Source organism: Cibotium barometz, chromosome 15 (assembly GCF_041138505.1).
Source record: "Cibotium barometz isolate CiBa-2024 chromosome 15, ASM4113850v1, whole genome shotgun sequence".
In the NCBI taxonomy this organism is placed as follows: Eukaryota; Viridiplantae; Streptophyta; class Polypodiopsida; order Cyatheales; family Cibotiaceae; genus Cibotium; species Cibotium barometz.
Window position 1 is genome coordinate 7,539,091 of NC_141060.1, and position 21,368 is coordinate 7,560,458.

General features: G+C 38.9%; 1 protein-coding gene across 1 annotated transcript; it reads left to right on the forward strand.

Moving 5' to 3' along the window:
• Window positions 1-13,776: 13,776 nt before the first annotated feature.
• On the forward strand, window positions 13,777-14,588 carry LOC147630910 (uncharacterized). The gene is made up of 2 exons (XM_086808977.1): window positions 13,777-14,056; window positions 14,164-14,588. Exons 1-2 carry the CDS (start codon window positions 13,841-13,843, stop codon window positions 14,581-14,583), a joined length of 636 nt encoding a protein of 211 aa, XP_086665103.1. The 5' UTR covers window positions 13,777-13,840; the 3' UTR covers window positions 14,584-14,588.
• Window positions 14,589-21,368: the final 6,780 nt, after the last annotated feature.

Below are 21,368 nucleotides of genomic sequence, written 5' to 3' on the forward strand. Positions count from 1 at the left end.
GACGCAACTGGCTACGATGAGTTCTGTTGTTTTCGCCCCTGCCCACAAAATATATATAGTGGAGATCCGGACCATATTATATTAATGTCTTTAGGAGGCACATTAAAAAATGAAATTAACCAAAGAAGATGCCATGATTCTAAATAATGGCGCGCTTAGGCTTCTAAGCTTTGCTTTTGGGCAGCTATGGCGGCTGAACTTGTGGATATCTAAAGTCAAATAACCGCCCACGGAGTTGACTTTGGCATGCCATAGCCTCCCCCTATCATCGTCATCATCATATCATCATGGAGGTCTCATCCCAGCCATTAGATTCTTCATTTCCTAATCTTTTATTTTAATATCCTTCACATAATTTTCCATTCGCCCTTGCGCTTTGCGTGCACCTCTAAAATACCTCTGAGTATCCCAAAGGCCTTGTCCCCCCCTTAGGCGTTAGCTTCAATGCTAGAAAAGAACCGTCCTCCCTTGAAACCTCAAAAGATCATGACAAAATATGCATGCATTCGATTTTGAAAGGATATATATTCCCACATTCCACCCATGAAATTATTATCTTATAATAGGTGTTTGAGCCATTTAGATCACTTAACCTAGACCGTTGTCCTTTCCATGATTGGTTAGGATGAGAAGCTTTCTATCTCGAAGAAGTTAGAATCCCCAAGCGTGCCCCTTTTTGCTCTCTCTTTAACGTTGAAGTGCCCCTTCCTACACTCATGGCCTCATGTCCAAAAACACTCTAGTGCCAAAGATGTGGCTAACAAGGCCAACTGATATGCCCCCCATGTCATCCCAAACCCTCTTAGAGCTCAAAATCCAAGACTTTCATAATGCTACATCAAAGAATATCCCCGACATAGCAAGGATTGAGTTATGCACCACTCAAAAGTGTTCTCGTGCTGAAGCACACTACAAAGCTCTCTTAGACACATGAACCTTGCACATGTTTAGAAGATGGCATGAGGAGGCGGTGGCTCAAGTCCCCTTGCATGATCTCGAGTGATTCGAGTTTACTTTCACCACCACAAGCCCTTTTCACTCACTCTTGTGAGGCAATTTTGACTTCATTATGTAGAACTATCACAATGTTTGTATCATGGACCCCCTTCTAAAGTCTAAGTCATAAAGAAAGAAGAAACAAGTGGAGAAAAAAAGTATTGGACCTAGAATTTCTTCTTTCCATTCTCTTTTCTTTCACTTTCACACCGTGTTCTCTTTTTCTTTATCCTCCCCCTCTCCAACGCGTGTCCTCTTCTCATGATCATGCTTCCCCACTCAAGTCCCATGTTTGACATTTCCACACACCATGTCTCGTATAATGTGCTAGATGTAGACCAAACTATTTCACGAAAAAAATGGAGGTGTCCTTTGTGGTCAAGCATCACACTACTTATTCATGTGTAGCTAGATGTTCAATCAAAAGTCGTGCAGTTTGAATATTATCATTACATTAAGCTAAATATAACATCTATCACTCATTGATTTCATACATGAAAAAATCTACTAGTACTACATAATTTGCTCACATGAAAGTCTCTAGGTAAACAATTAGTACACAATTGATGATGCATAAATCTACATGCAACAAGTGTCCTACCTTTTGATGTCAAGACAAATAGAAATTCTGAACTCATGTAGATCAATCAACATTAACGAGTGATGATTCATTGCCCAACAAGCATAATGAGAATGCACATGCACTTTTAAATGTATTCAATAAAATTTGATAAATAATTTCAAAGTATCCTAAATTTTTTGAATTATTGATAAATTATAATTACACGCTACCAACTAGTGTAAACAACGCTCACAGATCAATCAAGGTTACACATGTTTCATTAACTAAGAAATCACATAACATATACCCATGCAAATAAGGAACCACTGAGCCTTATAGGAAATCTCTATCTCTCTCTATATATATACAGGTATGTGTGTGTGTGTGTGTGTATATATATTTATGTATGTATTTATACATGTAGATATATGATCACACAGACACACATGTGTGTTTGTGTTTGTGTGTGTATGTGTGTATACATATATACATGTATATTTATGTGTGTGTGTGTGCGTTGTGTGTGTGTGTGTGTGTGTGTGTGTGTGTGTGTAATGTACACACACATAAATATACATGTATATATAAATATATTTATGTATATATCTATGTATATGTATATAATATATATATGTTTGTTGTTTGTGTGTGTACACACATGTAGACACACACACACACACACACACACCCATATACACATATACATATACATATATGTGTGTGTCTCTGTTTATATATGTATGTATGCATGGGAGTATTTTTTCGTACATACATAAAATGTCTTCCCAATTGGCCTTGCATGAAAAACTTATTCTTGTAACATCTTGGCAAAGCTAAGATTTAAAAATGATAAGCACGCTGGAAAAAGTTTAGGCCACATCATAGAACACTTAACATTGGCTATATTTTGTGAGGCTATAAGGTACATTTTGCAAAACTTTATAAAGAAAAAATATTAAATCAACCAAATAAAACAAATGCAATGAAAATGTTTAACACTTAAATAACTTAAAGATAAATAGAATTATTCACATTGTAAAGCCTTATACACAATCTTAAACTAACTTGCAATATCAAAGACATATACTTTTATTTATTTTATAATTCTAGAGGTACATGATAACACTCTAGTAAAGCCTGGATCCATGAACCCAACACTAAGCTCTAATACTCCATAGAGAGCTGTCCATATCTCCCACCACCACATTGATAAGATGCCCCACTCCCACTCTCATATAAGGATTCCAAGAAAGAAGTCTTCATTGCCGCCATTCTAAATAATGAGTAGGGTATATTCTTCCATGATCATGCAATTTCTCTTACCAGTAAGCCACCACCACCCTAGTCTTGAAAAAGAACAGACATTAGGGAAAATTTGGACTCAAATTGGGCCCTTTGATGATTTTTACGCATTGGCGCATGGTGAAATTTTTGCAAATCAACTCAGAAGTGAGCAAAGTTTGGAAATTTGGATTCTACTCTTCGAGACCTTTCCGATGATGTATAGCATGATGGGCAATTTTTCATATTCAAGAAGTCCCCAAATTTGGGGTGACATGGCATATTACCGAATTTGGGGACTTCTTGAATATGAAGAATTGCCATCATGCTCTATATCATTGGAAAGGTCTTGAAGAGGAGAATCCAAATGTCCAAACTCTGCTCACTTATTTATTGATTTGTGAAAAATTCACCATGCACCCATTTTTGTAGAGAGAGAATGTGTTAAAATCCTTAAAGGGTCCAATTTGAGATCAAATTTTCCCTAATAGCCTATGCGATCTCTCCAATACCATCAAAGATTACTACGAAATGTCATCCTATCATGGGGGTCTTTAGGATTCAACTCTTAGATTTCCTTTCTTTGATGGATTCAAATTCTTTTATGGCATTTTTTGCTCCACATAAATGTAGAATCTTTCTTAGTCAAGTATATTAAAGGATTAGCCACCTTTAAAAATTTTGTAAGGTGTCTTCTCTCATAGTGAGCTAGAGTGAGAAATCATTTCATATCTCTAACACGTTTAACCTTTGGACATTAGAGAATACCTTTCACTTAATCGAGATCCATTTGGGAAGTTTAGGTTTTGGACATTGGAAAATAGATTTCACTTTATCCAAATCCATGTTTATTTTTTGTTTGGAGATAACACATACTAAATATATTTTTTGTTTGGAGATCGCACGTCTTAAATATAAAATATGGTCCTTAGTAGAGAAGAATTTAGACATTTTTACAAGTAGCTACAAGTTTCTACAATGCCTTCAAGGCATGAACTTCATGTTCTTTTTCATTCTTTGAATATGTAAATATATTATCCAAAATATGTAAATATATTTTCCAAAATACAAGTATGAAATCATTAAGATAATTGTGATAGATATTATTCATTAAAGCTGACATGAATTTTGTGGAGGAAGCATTTTCTACTAATATCAATCAATTCAATAGCATGGTCTAAGGCTTTAGGAAGGTCATCTATAAATACATCTATATATTCTTCTAAACAACCTTTCTATAAAAGAATTTTTTATAGAGGGTCTTTCCACTTCTTTACTAAGACCAAATATGTCTAACAACCTTACCAAAATCCTTAGATATTAACTTCATTGTTATTGATATTTTCAACAAAAATAAGTCGATCATTTTTCCCAAGAAACCATCCTCTCTATCTTGAGTACTATGAAGGGAACCTTCTTGGCCTCAAGTTAATCTGGCTTTGGCCTTGATCAACTAGTTTATTCCCAATATGACATCGTACTATTCCAAATTCATAAATTAGAAGTAAGTTGAGGACATCAATCACATTGAAATCAAGGGATTGAATTGCCCCTCTAGTGAGAACTTTCCTTCCACTAACTTTTTCAATGGGTCAATTTGTCTTGAAATTAAGCTCATGATTTAAGGCTTTCACCCAATTCTAGGAGATAGAAAATTGTGCATACTACCAAAACTAGTTATAATTTCACATTCTTGATCCAAAAAATATATTTTCAACCTTATTTATAGAGTAGCATGTGTATGTGCCTCCCTAAATTTCTATGGAAGCAAAGATATGCATAAGTGAGTCTGTAAGCATACCTTCCTCCTCCTCCACATATGTAGTGAACTCTCTCCTCTCCATAGCTTTAGCCCCCACACATCCTCTTGCTCCCACATATCCTCCTTGGGATCTTGTTTTGAAAAAGATACCGTCTTTAAGCATGCACAACACACCAGTAGCTCACAGTCTAGCATAGTCTAAGCCTTTGAGATTTTTCGGTAGACTTCATACATTCATTTGCCATGAAATCTTCTTCTCATTGCTTCCTTGAGATTTGTTTAAGAATTGATATTAATGGCAAGATCCCCATCACTTTGAGTCATATTTCTCATAGTATCCTAGGTTTTGAAAATATCCTTGATGCACTACATGATGTCGGGGGCACACAACGTTGTTTAGGAGCGTTTTAATAGCATTTTGGAAGGAGGAATATTGGGTTTGTAATGCTACTCATCTTTTCACTACATGCAACAACATGTTTTCACTGCACAATAACATTTTTCATTGGTAAAAACACTACTCAACAACACATTCACTACAGCCCAAATCCCGCGTCGCTACTGAGCATCATGTGTGTGACACTCAAAACGATGAACATACATCGCATAAGCAATGCATTTGCATCATTTAATTGACGCTTCTACATGGCATAAATGACACCTATTGCATGGGCATCATATAAAGATGGTTCATTACAAAAATAAAAATCTGTTGATTACGCGATGACAAGAAACACAAGTGACATCCTATGTCTCTTTTACTCGATTCAAAACTAGCATAATAGTGCGATGCTTTCCCTATCTCTCTCACATATACACATTATAGTGAGATTATAGTCCTCCTCCTCCTCCTCCTCTCTCTCTCTCTCTCTCTCTCTCTCTCATTGAATTGAGCACACATTGTTGGCAGGGGAATTGACCGCTTATTTCCCTGAGTAACCTGCTGAGACTCTCTGGTTATGTGCACAACATACACTAGGCAGATACAAACCCAACACAAAATAGACACAGTCCATAGGCTACGGTGTGATCGCCAAATGAAAGAAGTGCAAAGACATGTGATGACTAAATAGATAACCTTACTTGTTGACATATATATCTATGAATGGGAATGAATATACATAGACATAATCAGGAACAACGCATATAGAAAAAGAAGAAACAGAAGAATAGTCTTGCTTTATTTCAAAGAGAAAATATGATACAACCGGCAAGCCAGCTTTGAAAAGCTCATGATCCATTCTTTTATACTTCTTCCTTGCAGTATCCATTGGTATTGTGATTCCCCTGGTGTTAAGGTGCACCGACTTGGTGTTAAGGAAGCACCATTTTGATAATAAATTACTCCAGCTAACATTCAGCTAGCCTCTGAAAATTGCTAGTGCTGATATGTAGCTCTGTGGGCAAGGCGGCTGCCCAACTACTACTATGGATCTAGCCCACAGCATAGGCTAGCCAACGATGAACACTTGGCACACCCAGTGGGCCGGACTCCCAATCTGACGAATTTAATCCAAAAATTTACAATTTTCTAGAATGTTAGATGCTCCTTAGCATTTTGTTGATAGCAATTACCTGAAGATGGGAATCACGATAGATACTCCAAAGCATTCCAAGAGAGTTTTGATTATAGCCTGGTAGAGGCTTTACTGATGCTACCTTGGTTTGGAAACCCTAGTGCCCAGTCTTCTTAACCGAGTGGTAGCACATCCTGGCCCCTTGTTGTGGAAGAACGGATCTAGAAGGCAGAAGATGAAGCATGCCTTCTGCAAGGTGAATTCCAAGGATTTATTTCCAGAAGCAAACTTCCAGAAGAAAACTTTTGGGGTATGAGTGGTTTCTTCTAGGCAAGCTTGCTTTGAGTTCCTTGATGTGAGCAAGGATCACGTCCTGGATTTTCCTGTCACTCAACTGCTGCTATTTGTAGGACATCGTCATGGTGATTAACCGATCATGTAGCTGGTCATAGTTCTTCTGGAGACCCATGGCATATTCCTTCAGTAAAGCCAATAGTTGCAGATTTCCCATGTCGATTCGAAGCTTAGTTCGGCTACTTTCTGGATAGGGATCTTGGAATAAACCAAAAGAAACCTTGATGTTATAGGCATTCTCATTTCTCCTGCTTCTTTTGCTTTCCTAACTTCACCACTTACTTCAAAGGTCAAAGTAATGCTCTCTTCGGGCCGAGATGAGGATGGCTCTGCCTCTTCTAGTGATATACGCACTATATTTGGTAGGAACACCAATAGGGAAGGAAAATGATCTACCCATGATCCTTGAATATGAGCCCAAGTTTGTGGTTGATTCTCTATGCCACTACTACTCTTTTAGTAGCTTCATAACCATGCTAAGCTCCTACTGTGCAGCTGGTCTTCTACTGCCATGGCTGTTGGTCTACCATCTTTCAAAATGCTAGATTCTTTGGACTCTCCCTTCAAAGTAACCTCTCTTGAACCAGAGCCATGACTGCCTTGCAGTAGATTGCCATAGCCAGAAGTGGGCCTTTGGAACCCACCCTTTGATCTCCAGCCCTTCGAAGAAGGCAATGCTCCTCATGGCTCGCCTCATCTTTTCCATTTGTTGTAAAGGTCTCTATCTCCACTGATATATATGAGAAATATATTGGCTTAGAAGTGTTTTTTGTTGGTGTTCTCTGGTGAATGCTTGTGTCTTTGAGGTTCTTTTCCATTCGATACAATTTCAGTTCAATTGCATGGATTATGCTGGTTAAAACTATTGAGCATTACACCTATAGTGGTGCAAAGAAGTTTTTAGCCATGTGTTGGTACAAGTGTTTTGGCAAGGCCTCTGGTGTTTTTCTGAGGTGTTGGGTGTGACCCTCGGCTATAGAGGTAGTCTAAGCTGCTCTTGGCTTTTCACCTATCATTGTCACTACATGACTGGTCTTCACTGTAGAAACCCTAGCAAGGACCTTGGAAGCCACAGTTGGTGCCGCCTTCTTTTTCAAGGTGATGGTAACCTCCACTGTTGTACCCAAAACCAGAAAGAGGAGCTCGACTTTGTTGGACTTTTGGATTGTGTTGTACCTCATGGGGTGTGGGTGTACAAATGGGTGGTACTTCAGCTTTGACAATTGGGACAAGGTTTTCTTGGGTTAGCAGTTTGCCCTTCTTATCACATGTGTGTTGCTCTTTTGAAATCAGTTGGCGGTTTTGGTGTCCAGCCACTATGGTGCTTTGGCGGTGTTGGTGATGATACTAGAGAGAGGTGCAAAGGTCACCATGGCTAGGTGAGGAGTAGGTGGTTTACGAGATGCCATGTTATATGTGTGGAGAGCCAGGACACTATAGCAATGAATGTGATAAGCTAAAAAGGATGGGTGGGGATATGTTTCCACTACTTGCACATCTTCCAGATCACTTAGAAGACTATGTTATGGAGACACTACAAGGGATCGGGCTCATACCTGCGCTCTTAGCCGCTAAAAATGACTTGTGAAAAAAAGTAGCGGGCCCGTGTATTAGCGCGTGTATCATCGCGGCCAGAGACATGCGTGTAAAACCGCGTGTATAGTGCCACTCAGACGCGCGTATACACGGGTGTGTAGCCGCGTTCTTTTCACAGACGCGTTGATACACGCGGCTATACACGCTTTTTCTTATATTAGATGCGCTTATACACGGGTGTATAGCCGCATCCTATTCAGTTCCAATGTCCCAGAGGCGTTTATACCTGCGTCTATACACGCGTTTATTTAATTTAGATGCGCTTATACACGCATAATTGCCAGTTTATACGCATTAATACACGCATATTTTCCAGGGTATCCGCGTAGATACACGCGAGTTTTAGCAGTTCTGACGCGTTTATACACGCGAACAGAGAGCAAAAAAACAAATCCAGAGAGTGCTATTTGGTGCCTAAATACTGTTCCAGCATTCCAGCACCCAATAGCACTCTCTGGTTTTTTTTTTGTGCATTAGACCATCCCATTAGACCATCCACAAAGAACATATGCACGAGGGAGATTAAGACAAGAACGACATGAATGCATACATTGTCATTACACGATTCAAGACAGACATGAATGTAATACTATCGATCAATCAATTCAATATTACTATCAAAATTTCATACATGTATACAAGGGAGTCCATATCTCGAAGTAGCCCATGGCTTGAGTTTACAAAAAAATATATACAATCACATCCTCAATATGGAATGTGATACTATAAGTCTGAGTACTACTCAGACCCAGATGATGACTCGGTGCTCCCTCCATGCTCAGATGAGCTCACATCAGTCGGAATGTCCGAGGAGTAGTGCTCACGTCCACCCTCTGCAGCGGCGGCCGGTGGATCATCAGCAGCTTGTGCATGTTCAAGTAATATATAGTATATAAGTATATATATATGCAATTCAATAAACCAAAACCATTCGTTACGAATTTTCAAGTACCTGTCGACCGTATGGTCTCATGGCCATCTCAAACTGCACGTCCGTAATACGTCCCTCGGCTCTGAAGATGGCCCACGTGTCACGTCTGCTATGCCGGCGAGCATACGCAGTATCGTGGGTTGTGGACTTCCTCCCCGTAACCCGTCGCTGTATCATAATCAACACAATTTGTAAGATTAAAACAATCATAGAATCAATGAATTAAGTAAACAATCAAATAAAGTGGCAGGATACTTACGAACTCTACCTCCCATGACTCGATGCCGCCAGATCCGAAATGCGAAGATCCAATGGTCTCCATCTGGATCCGTCGTGCCTCCACATGCTGCCTGCTCTTCACGCCACCCTCTGCTCGTTTCTTTGCCTCCTTCCACTCGCGTTTGTGCGCAGTGGTGGCAGGTTTCTCGGCAGGATAGCCACCCGCAGCTACATTTAGCCGGTCATCGTACGCGAGTTTTTTAAGGTGAGATCTTTTATTACTTAAGATCTCCCTTATTCGCGTCCTTCCCCATACATCCGAGAATGTAGCATGTGGGGGATTGGGGTACCGACTATGTACAGCCTCTATCACCTCCCCAACTAATCGGCTATTTTGATCTTTAAATTTAATAAATAATTTCTATATGAGTTTGATACTACCCCACGCATGTACTCCATTACCTCCCTCCCCCTCGCATCCATCACTATCCCGCCCCTATCCGTCACATCATAGCAGACTACTCTCTCTATCTCTCTCATCTCCTCCTCTTCCGAACTATCTCCTCTAACTCTTCTCTCTCTATCTCCTCTCTCACCGCGTGCCCTACTACCTCCCCCACTTCCCCCACCTCCCCCACCAAAGCACCCGCCGCATCCTCCACTCCCACTCTTCCTACTGCTGCGGGTGGAGTCACGACTGGGGGGGATTGTCTACGTGACGGTGGCTGTGAGCCCTGACGTGACAGTGGCTTTGAGGGAGCACGTGATGGTGGCTGTGAGGGTGTACGTGAGTGTGTCTGGGACGAGGTATGTCTCCTCGGTGGACGTGGAAGAGGAGAAGCTGCATGCCATCTCGTCGGACTCGGAGGAATAGACGGCACTGGAGTGCCTTGGATACTCGCGGTAGGGGTATAGACACCAGGCAGGGAAGGAGGGGGATGGGCATACATATACTCTGTAAGCTCAACCGGACCAGGTTGGCGCCCAAAGTGATTTAGCATCTCCATCAGCCAATTGCTGTACGCAAATGGATCGGATGAAGAACCTGGAATATCCATAAAGAACCTGCAACAAACATCTTCATGTACATCATGGGCTGTCTCTTGACTCACACAAATATCATCATTCAAGTCAGTTGCCTGCAAATCATGAAATCTGAAACGTCGCAGTTTTCTGTCTGCAGAAACGCGTGTATACACCCGTCAAAAAACGCGTGTATACACCCGTCCAGAAACGCGTGTATATCCGCGTGAACATACTCTGCAAACAGATTACACGCGCTTCTACACGCGTTCGTACACACGTGTACGAACGCGCTTCTACACGCGTTCGTACACGCGACCTGCGAAAAAATTTTCTCGAAAAGACTGACCCCCTGACAAAGACAGAATGTCCTTATAAAAGGACCAGCCATTGTCGCCCCTGTCAGGATGCAGTAACCCAATCGTGTGCAAAAGGACAAACCCAAAGAGCAAAGAGCAAAGTAAACAAATTTGACAAAAGAGACAAGGCACAGGACAAAGTGACTCACCTCTGAAAAAGTGAGTCTTCTCTGCTCCTTCTCTGCTCCCTCCTTCTCCCGTGTGTGTGCTCCTTTCTCTGCTCCCTCCTTGCTGTTGGAAGAGGCGAAAACAAGCGAAAACGCATGCACAGTCGATTTCTTAGTTCAAAATCTATATTTGGGGAAGGCGGGCTATTTTTAGTTTAAACATACCGCCGCGTTTATATTCGCGTTTATAAATGCGTGTATATTCGCGTGTATGTTATTTTAGCTGCGTTTATACACGCGTTTTGCAGAAATTAGCCGCGTGAATACACGCGATTTTTAGGAAGTAGCCGCGTTAATACACGCAATTTTTAGGAAATAGCCGCGTTAATACACGCGATTTTTTGTGCTTTCATTAAAAGCATATAATGATTTTGTGTTTTCTGATTTGTACACAGGATGTCATCAACCTCTTCAAGCAGTTCTGGGGAAGATGAGACAATGCGTCATCGTAATCGCGATGTGTGGTTGGGACAACGGATCAAATGTATGTGTAATCGATGTCAAGGATGCATTGTACGAGCACGTCGAATTACCTTGAATCACATCTCCATATATGGAGAATGGAATCAAACAGGTTTAGAGGTGAGTAGATGTAAATTGATGGTATTCAAATGACTCATGGTATCCAAATTAAATTAATAGAGTTGTAACATATAATTTGATAAATTGAAGCAGGATGCAGTACCACACCCTAACATGGTGCCCTACGCGCGACGAGAGCACGTAAAGCATCGACGAGATGATGCTGGAGCTTCGGGATCTATTGTCAGAGATGAGTGGGAAAGGGACGACAATAGCCCTGCACCCCACGAAGTTGTGGAAGAGGAGGTGCTTGATGATATGGTGCGGAAGCTTTTTAAGGATGATCCCAAAGGTATGGACGACGATGATATGGAACAAGAGCATCTTTATAAGGCTTCATCGACACCGGTGTTTGAAGGGTGCACATTCTCAGTTTTACGTGCTTCACTTGAACTACTTAATATACAAACAGTTTATGGATGGAGCAATGTAAGTCTTGACGCATTGTTGAAGTAAGCATTCTAACTTACAAATTTGAATTAGTGATTTAAGGTTTAGGATTTAAGACTAATTATAATTGATGATATTGGATGCAGGCTATTATCAAACATGCTTCCAAAGGAAAATAGACTACCCACCTCAAGAGACATAGCGAGGCGCTATGTGACATCTCTTGGAGGACTGGATTATGATAAAATACATGCATGCGTCAATGATTGCATTCTTCCACATTGGATGATGCGCGTGTTATGGCAGTGGAGGTGGTTTGTTTGGTAGAGGAGACTTTTCCGCGAACCATTCTCACAAGTCAACTACATCTCATTGTGCATTTAGTGGACGAAATTGCTTTATGTGGTACTGTGCATGCACGTTGGATGTTCTTCCTAGAGCGCTTCATGAAGACCTTAAAAGACTATGTGAGGCAAAGTGCAAGACCTGAAGGAAGCATGGTCGAGGGTTGGTTGATACAAGAGTCTCTTGTATATATTTCAGAATTTCTTGGTCAGGTGGACAGCTCTTTGCCACGACTATGGAGCAATGAAGAGGACTTGAGGATGACCTCTATTGTGTCTCAAGGAAAAGGACAGAGTAAAGTAATTGACAGAACATTGATTGATGATCTCAATTTCACTTATATCCTTAATAGTGATGTGATGAGCAGATGGGTTACAAGATATGAGGATGCAAAGACAAAAAGGCAAGTAGAAAGAGCTCTCTTTCGGAGGCAACATGGCTCTCGGAAGGCGTACCCTAAGCATCTAGCAACACTTCCGAATGATATCCATGTTGATTGGTTGCATGAGGAAATGGAGAGAGCAGAGAGCGACGAGGGGCTGCATATCACGGCGGAAGAATGGGAGTATGCACGAGGATGAATGTCAGAGTTGTTGCAAGATCAGGGTGTCCAGTTTTATCCAGTTTATACTGGACTAGGACAATGCTTGGAGAGCAAATTTTGGGGGGCAAGGTACTTAAAATGAGATCAAGCAAATAATAGAAAATACGCTTGTCCTTAAATTAACCCAATATAACTTAAATTAATATAAATTAGTCTAATTAATCAAAATTAATCAAAAATATAATGAAATGATAAAAAAATGATCTTTCCATACTCAGAGTGATCCAATTTATTTTTCCATAGATGCACCATTACAAGTACACTAGTCCCTATACATTTTAGATGATTCACATCAAAAATGTAATTTTACTAATTAGATTATTAATATTTGCAAGCTCTCTGATAGTCTGGAAGAATTTTAAAAAAGAGATCATTAAAAATCCAGCCATTAGATTTGTAATTTTTACTAACCACCACATTCTACTAATTTCTTAGTATCTACCCACTCTTTTGATCTACAAGATTGAGGATTTTAAGTGGTAGCTATTGTGGGTACAAAAAGTGGCGTATATTATAACACTTTAAAGACCTTGAAATATTTAAAGAAAATAGACAAATATCTTAAAATTTTCTCAAAAAATCAAGTTAAGCTCCATATTATGTGAAGATCTAAGGTACAAAGTGGGAATCTCATATGAGTTTATATGTAAAAGATATTAGCATTTTATGGAATCAGTTCAAATTTGGGACAGGGTGTATACATTGACTTTGTACCTAAGAATATGAGGACTTTTGTCTATCTAATGCTTAATCAAATTATGCAACTATATTTTTAACTTTGAATATGATGTTCCAACAAAAGAACTTGAAACGAAATTCCTTCATTTACTAGGAGAGATTAGCCACTAAAGGTAAACAAATGCCTGTTTTTTTGCTGTTTACAGGGTGCCTAAGTGGACAAAACTGGGCACCCTAATCTTGCAACCACCCGTCAAAGGTACATAGAACTAATGTTTTGCATTAGTTGTAAGTGATTTGCTTTTAATATTTATTCACATTGCTTACACAAATATTGCTTCTATTTTGGTCCAGTGCACTATGTTCAATGCTATATGGTGTGAAGGCAAGCATTTTCGAACACAAAGAATTTATGAAAAGAGAAATACACAAGATTGCGGTGTCATTAGTAGCTTTGAGGGAGCTAATGGAAAAATGGATGATTATTGTGGCATAATCCAAGACATATTTAGGCTTGACTTTCGTCGCTTCTTTGTGTATGTTTTGGATGTCAAATGGCAAATGAACGTGGTGGAAAAAGGGCCTGATGCAACGATAAAACGCCATGCAAGTGGATATGTAACTATTGACTCTACAAAGTTCTGGCAAACAAAGAAAGATAGGCTTGTATTGCCACAACAATGTGAGCAGGTATGCATTTTTTTACTAATGTGTTTCATGTACATATATATCTAAGCTCGCGTACCCCTTGACTTTTGATATGCTAATTAATTACTGTACTGTGTGTATTTGAGTAGGTTATCTATCTACCAATGGTGCATGACATCAAATGGTGGTACGTCATCCCTATTGCACCACGTTCCAAAGTGATGTATAATACATTCACTGATATGGAGCATATGGAGGATGTAACAAGCCGCAATGAAGATGACGTCGAACATGCCATTGAAGATGTTGTGATCGATGATCAAGAAATAAGAGATGATCATGATAATGAGGATGAGCATGCCATTTCTCATGATCATGAGAATGACCCTACCATTGAGGATGATGGTGATGTTGATGAGGATGATCAGGACATCGATACCATTATCAATGGAGTACAGAATATCGATAGTGGAATAAATTTAATCATAGCCTTACCAATTGATCAAATGGATATTGATGTTGATCGTTTGGCAAGGATGGATCTTATTGAAGATGAGATCGAACCCTAACCAATCCGTCACTGTATGTTCTAAATTGATGACATTTCTATCATCTCATATGCATGATTTATTTTTGAATATATTTCATTGTTGTAAATGCATGTAGTGGGATTGTGTAATGATGTATACTGTAATGTACTATGAGATGGTTTAAGGAAAATAGTTTTTAATTTTGTAAAGGAATTGAGTTTTTCTTCAGTTTTTCTCTGCCATGCGTGTATTAATCCGTGTATAGCAGCGTGTATTTATCCGTGTATAATAGCGAGTATTACCCCGTGAATATTATCGTGTATAGATGCGTGTATTACTGCGTGTATATAAACGCGTTTATACACGCGTTGATAAATGCAAATATACACGCAAACTTAAATGCTAAAATACACGCGCCCGATTCTATTCAAATACAAGCGCGACCATACACGCGTTCGTAATTTATCGCGTGTATGAAACACGAGTATGGCAGCATTGTCTTGTAGTGAGATCAAAGGTGGTGATGGACCTAGTGGTTGGGAAGGCTAAGGTCGTGAACTTAATCGAAGTAGAGTCATCCAAAGGGGCTACTTTGATGCCACTTCGAAAAAAAAGGGAGGAAACTAATGGAGCTATACCTAGCAAAAAGAAGGTGATGATGTCAAACTAAATAAATCAAGGAAGCCTCGAAGAAAGATTCAAGTCTCAGATTTCCCACTAGGGGTTGGCCAGCAAAGTTATAGTCTACATGCCAACATAGCAGAGCAAAAGGCTAATAGTTGCTTGGGATAGCCCCCAAGTTAAGGAGGCAATGGAAGTCTCTTGTCAATCCACCAAAAGAGCCAAAGAGAGGGGAGGTAATAGTACTTGTAGTTGAATAATAGTACCAAATATATGTCCTATAGTGGATGCTTGGCATCAAGAAAAACACATGGGAGAAGTCTACATTGATGGAGGTGCTCAAGTTTATGTAATAACCCAGTCCTTTATAGAACAATGAGGTTTGACAAATGCAAGAAGATCCAGGTTCAAGATTCGAATGGCTAACCGTCAAAAAGTGTGGTTCTTAGGCATGATTGAGAACATGTAGGTAGAGGTTTTTGAGGTTAAGTCTTTAAGGCTTTGGCCAATTATCACGTTATGTCTGTAGGTTGGGAGTTTTTCGCTTATCTTAGGCCAGTCATGGCTCAGAGATATGGGAGCTATATTCAGGACTAAAGGAGGGGATGTATCACTCTTCACAATAAAAAAAGAGAAAAGAAGCAGTTTGACATGGTAAGTAGAAAACCATGGGATATGGAGAATGACAAAGAATAAACAAAGCAAGAGATGGAGGAAGGTAGTGAGGATGAGTCATAATCTGATGATGACTCAAGCACCGACAATGAAGTGACTGATGAAGGGGAAGTCTCCTTTATCCTGGCACAATCATCGAAAGAATTTAAGCCATATGTCTAGTACCCCTCCATGAATAAGAGGCTATGTATGGGACTTATGAATAGATTGAAGACTTAATGCAACCAAAGGTGGAGCCAATGGAAAAGAAATCATTGTTGGAAGGGATGTTGTGCAAGGACTTGACTCAAAATGAAAGAGATTAGTATTTACAAATGTTGGGACAATTCCCAAACTTATTCATTACATCATACCAGGAGATACGTGGTTTCAAAGGAGAAGACTTGTGAATTGTCTTGAAGCACGGATCCAAGCCAGTACGGCAAAAGTTGCAAAGGTTAGGAGAAATGTAGATGCATGGTTTGAAAGAAGAGATGGAGAAATTGCTTTGAGCAGGCTTTATCTACCTGGTAGATACAATTATGTGGGTCAGCACGGTGGTGGTGATACCTAAGAAGGAGAAGAGATGGAGGGAGATGGAGGGTTTGTGTTGACTTCAAGCCCTTGAACGTGATTACAAAGAAATATCCCTATCCTTTTCCCTTTATTGATGAAATCTTGAATGCTATTGGTTATGAACTGTATAGTGTATGCGATGGCTTTTCAGGTTATTTCCAAATCCGAATAGCTCAAGAGGATCAAAAGAAAACAACTTTTATAACTCCATAGGAATGCTTTTGTTATAATATATTCCCTTTGATCTTTCAAATGCTCCAACACATTATCAAAGGCTAGTGAACCAAGTTTTAGCATCATTCTTGGGGAAGTTTCTAGAGGATTCCATAGATGATTTATGTATTCATAGCAATAGGGTTGATCATTTTGCAGTAAGCTTGCACTAGCTTTCAAAAAGTATGACGAAAGCGGGGGCCAATTAAATCTTAAAAAATGTCGAAACTTCATATAGTTCTTACGTTTCCACTACAAACCAAATGTATAACCAAACATGCTAGACCTCATAATATTACCTAAGGCGAGTCAACTAAGAATGAAAACAAAGACACTCCTAGCGACATTACACTCAACCAATGGGGAACAAATTTTCTGCAAGTTCTATTCACGTTTTGATGGACTCTAAGATCATGTCATAGAGGTCTATAGAGATCATGTCATAGATGTTCTCTGTCATCCGCTCATCTTGACTACAGAGTGCCATAATACACTCCCTTGAGAACCGCCTATGTCTAATATCTACGATAGTCAAAAAATAGAGGTGCTCGAAGTGTATCTCTAGGCAAGTTTGTTGGGCCACATTGTATCATAAAATGGGATTGACGTGGATCCTAACAAGGTTAGAGCTTTGGTGTTGCTGCCATCTCCCAAAGATACCAAACAACTAGCTACTTTCATCCAAAAGGTAAAAAATATGTCTCGTTTTATCTCTTTGGTTTCGCAACTATTGTATCCCTTGGAGAAAGAAACAAGAGTTGATCCTTTGGATTGGACCGAAGAGTGTGAAGAAACTTTTCATATAATAAAAGAGGTATTGGGATCCTTGCCCTCTTTGATGCACCCAATTTTGAACAAACTAGTGGTTGCAGGATCAGGGTGCCCAGTTTTGTCCACTCAGGCACCTTGTAAACAATAAAAAAACAAGCATTTGTTTACCTTTAGTGGCTAATCTCTCCTAGAAAATGAAGGAATTTCCTTTCAAGTTCTTTTGTTGGAACATCACATTCAAAGTTGGGAATATAGTTTTGAAATCTTATTAAGCATTAGATACGCAAAAGTCCTCATTTCCTTAGGTACAAAGTCAATGTATACATGCTGTCCAAAATTTGGACTGTTTTCATAAAATGCTAATATCTTTTACATATAAACTCATATGTGATTCCCACTTTGTACCTTAGATGTTCACATAATGTAGAGCTTAACTTGATTTTTTGAGAAAATTTTAAGCTATTTGTCTATTTTATTTAAATATTTCAAGGTCTTTAAAGTGTTATAATATATGCCATTTTTTGTACCCACAATAACTACTACCACTTAAAATGCTCAATCTTGTAGATCAAAAGAGTGGCAGATAGTGAGACATTGTTAGAATGTGGTGGTTAGTAAAAATTACAAATCCAAAGGTTGGATTTTTAATGATCTCTTTTCTAAAAAAAATTCGTAAATATTAATAATCTAATTTAGTAAAATTACATTTTTGATGTAAATTATCTAAAATCTATAAGGACTAGTGTACCTATAATGGTGCATCTTGGAAAAAAACATTGGATCACTATAAGTATGGAAAGATCAAATTTTTATAATTTTATCATATTTTTATTTAATTTTGATTAATTAGACTAATTTATATTAATTTAAGTTATATTGAGTAAATTTAAGTGCATGTGTACTTTCTATTAGTTGCTTGATCTCATTTGAAGTATCTTACCTCCCCAAATTTGCTCTCCAAGAATTGTCCCAGTCTAGCATAAACTAGACAAAACTGGACAGCCTGATCTTGCAACAACCCCTTTCTATGTAAACCCTTCGGTGGGTTAGGATGTCATTGGTGCTATGTTGCTGTGAGGGAAGAAACTCGCATTACATGAGGCCTATCTATTGTGCAAACGATTCCAGAAACAAAATACTTAGAAGCTGACTGATGGTCAGTGTGATTTATGCATGCATACATTTTATGCATTATCTCTTACCTACACCCTTTGTATTTCTCACCAATTTTACCTTACTTTCTCAGTTGATAAATGGAGTGCATCTGTCAAAATATTTAATGAAGTGGGTGGTGGAGCTTCAAGAGTTCCAATTTTCTTTCCTTGTGGAAGAAAGCAGATGAGCTACAGTAGTAGCAGATTTTCTTACTTACAAGGAGAGTCCTTTGCTAATAAAGGAAGAAGCAGTAAAGGGACCCAAAGTAGAAGAATCAAAAATCATTAATGCTCATTAGTTGTTCTTTGATGGTTCTTATAAGAAGAGTCATAATGCTGCATCGAGAGGGGTCGTTATATATGACTCACAACAAGGAGCCCTAATGAAGAAACAAGGGCTCAAATTGGATGTACAAAGAAATAATGAAGAGGAGTATAAGACTCTTTAAGCAGGACTAAGAATGTGTCTTCGGTTGGGTATTCAAAGACTTTGAATTCAAGGGGATGCATTCTTGGTGGTAAAGCAAGTGCTTGGTGTCTGGCGAAGCAGGAATACTAAATTAAAGAGATTATGCTCTTAGAGGTACGAGCTTTACTTAAAAATTTTGAAGCCTAGAGTATAAGGCACATTGCTAGGGACTCCAACAAGAAGCGCATGGTGTAGCACAAGACATGATTACTGAAACCTTTGTAATTAGACTAACACGCCATTATATTTAGGTAGAGAAACTATGTCCAAGGAAAAAGAGTTCTTGCAAACAGGTGTTATTCCAAAGGAATTGGAATAAATCTAGAAGGAATGCTTTTGTAAGAAAAGCCAGTAAGTATAAGATTTTGCAAGATTTGTTGTTTATGAAGGGTGCAAATCTGATCCTAAGAAGAATACCATGGAAGGAATAAATTTATCAAATCTTAGAGAAGAATCATGAAGGCGCATACAGAGGGAACTTTGCTGTAAAAAATAACGTTGCATAAAATTATGTAGAAAGGCTATGTTTAGCCGGATATTTAAAAGGATGTGCATCATTGGTGAAAATCTTATCTCTTGTGTCAATCTATGGGGAAGAAGGTCATTAAGGCTGAAGCAAGAGGTACTATCTTAGCTTTTGTTGTCTTTAAAAAATGGGGCGTTGATGCTGTTGAGCCTTTACCTCTCACAAGAAGAGGGAAATGCTACGTTCTTATCGCGTTGTGGGGACTACCTCTCACACTACATAGAGGCCAAAGAGGTTAAACACATAACCAGTAAGGATGTGGCTAAGTTCATTTATGAAGATATATGTTGCAAATTTGGAATGCCTTTGGAGATTCTTTCAGATAGGGGGCTACGTTTTCAAGGTGAGATTGTGAAGTATTTGTGTGAAAAGTTCAAGATCAAACATAGCTATGAAACTCCTTATTATCCATAATGTGATGGCTTGAACGAGAGGTTCAATGGAGAACTTGTCCAAATCCTCACCAAAATGACTCAAACATATGGGAAGACTTGGGACTAGGAATTTCCTTGTGATCTTTGGGTATATAGAATTGCAGTGAAGACAAGTACAGGGTTCTCTCCTTTTAACTTATTATATTGAAAGGAAGTTTGTCTACCCTTTGAGGTAGAATTATCATCTTTGAGGATGGTGATAAAGTTGACATAAGAAGGGACCGATGCATTGCAAGAAAGATTATTGTATTTGCAGAAAGTTGCAATTTGCTTGGGTCATAGCTTTGGAGTATTATGATCATGTACAAAGGAAAAGGCAAGAAAAGGTCAATCAAGGTATCAGGGGTAAAGACATCAAAACAAGAGACTTAGTGCTTTGATACAATAGCAGATTGGACACACATTTCAAATTCAAAATAAAATGGGAAGGGATGTTAAGGTGATTGAGTGTTTTCCCAATGACACTTATCAATTAGCATATTTAGATGGAGTTTGGCATAAAACCAAGGTTAATGGTTACCATTTGAAGAAATACCTTGCTTGGCTAATTACACTTATCAATTAGCATATTTAGATGGAGTTTGGCATAAAACCAAGGTTAATGGTTACCATTTGAAGAAATACCTCGCTTGGCTAATTACAGTGGTTGAAGAAGATATGCTTGGAACTAAAGAAGATTGGATGTCAACACAAGAAAAGGAAGAAGACTTTTATCCAGCACTCGGCCAACTTCTCTATTGTTGAGTATAAATGCTCTAGTAGGCTGGGGAGTGGGCAAAATTATTACAGGCTCAAAAAATAAAATCAAAAAACTCATATATATATATATATATATATATATATATATATTAGGGATGGGTAAATGCCCAACCTATGTTCATATGTGAGTCATGTAGCTTGCATTTTGACATTCTGTAAATATCTATAGCATAAGTTCTTGTTGTGTTTATGTATGATAGCTAGGAAGTGATAAAATTACTCTGCTTCCTTTCCTTTAGTTCACTTCAGTTCACTTCAAAGGCACATGAATGGCGTGCTAGCTTGACACAAAATTGTTATGGAGTTGTGTACAGGACTGGCCAAGTGATTCCATGTGAAACAATCTTATGGGCTAGCTCAAATGTGGAAGAAAATGGCTGTGGAAAAAAGAGTTTTAGCTTAGGATCAAAATTTTAATTATGAAGGCTTTATAGCTTAGAGGAAATGGGATATAGAAAGTTTGAAGTCAACTGCATGGGACGACATGTGGGCAAGAGAGAAGCTGGCCATTTTTGATGCATCACAAATAGAAGTTGCATGCTATGTGCCTATGCATGCACAGTTGCCACCACCACAAAGGGAATCATAGAGGATAAGGAAGGTGGGGATGGAGTTCTAGAGGAAGGCTGGGGAAAGTATGGACAAGG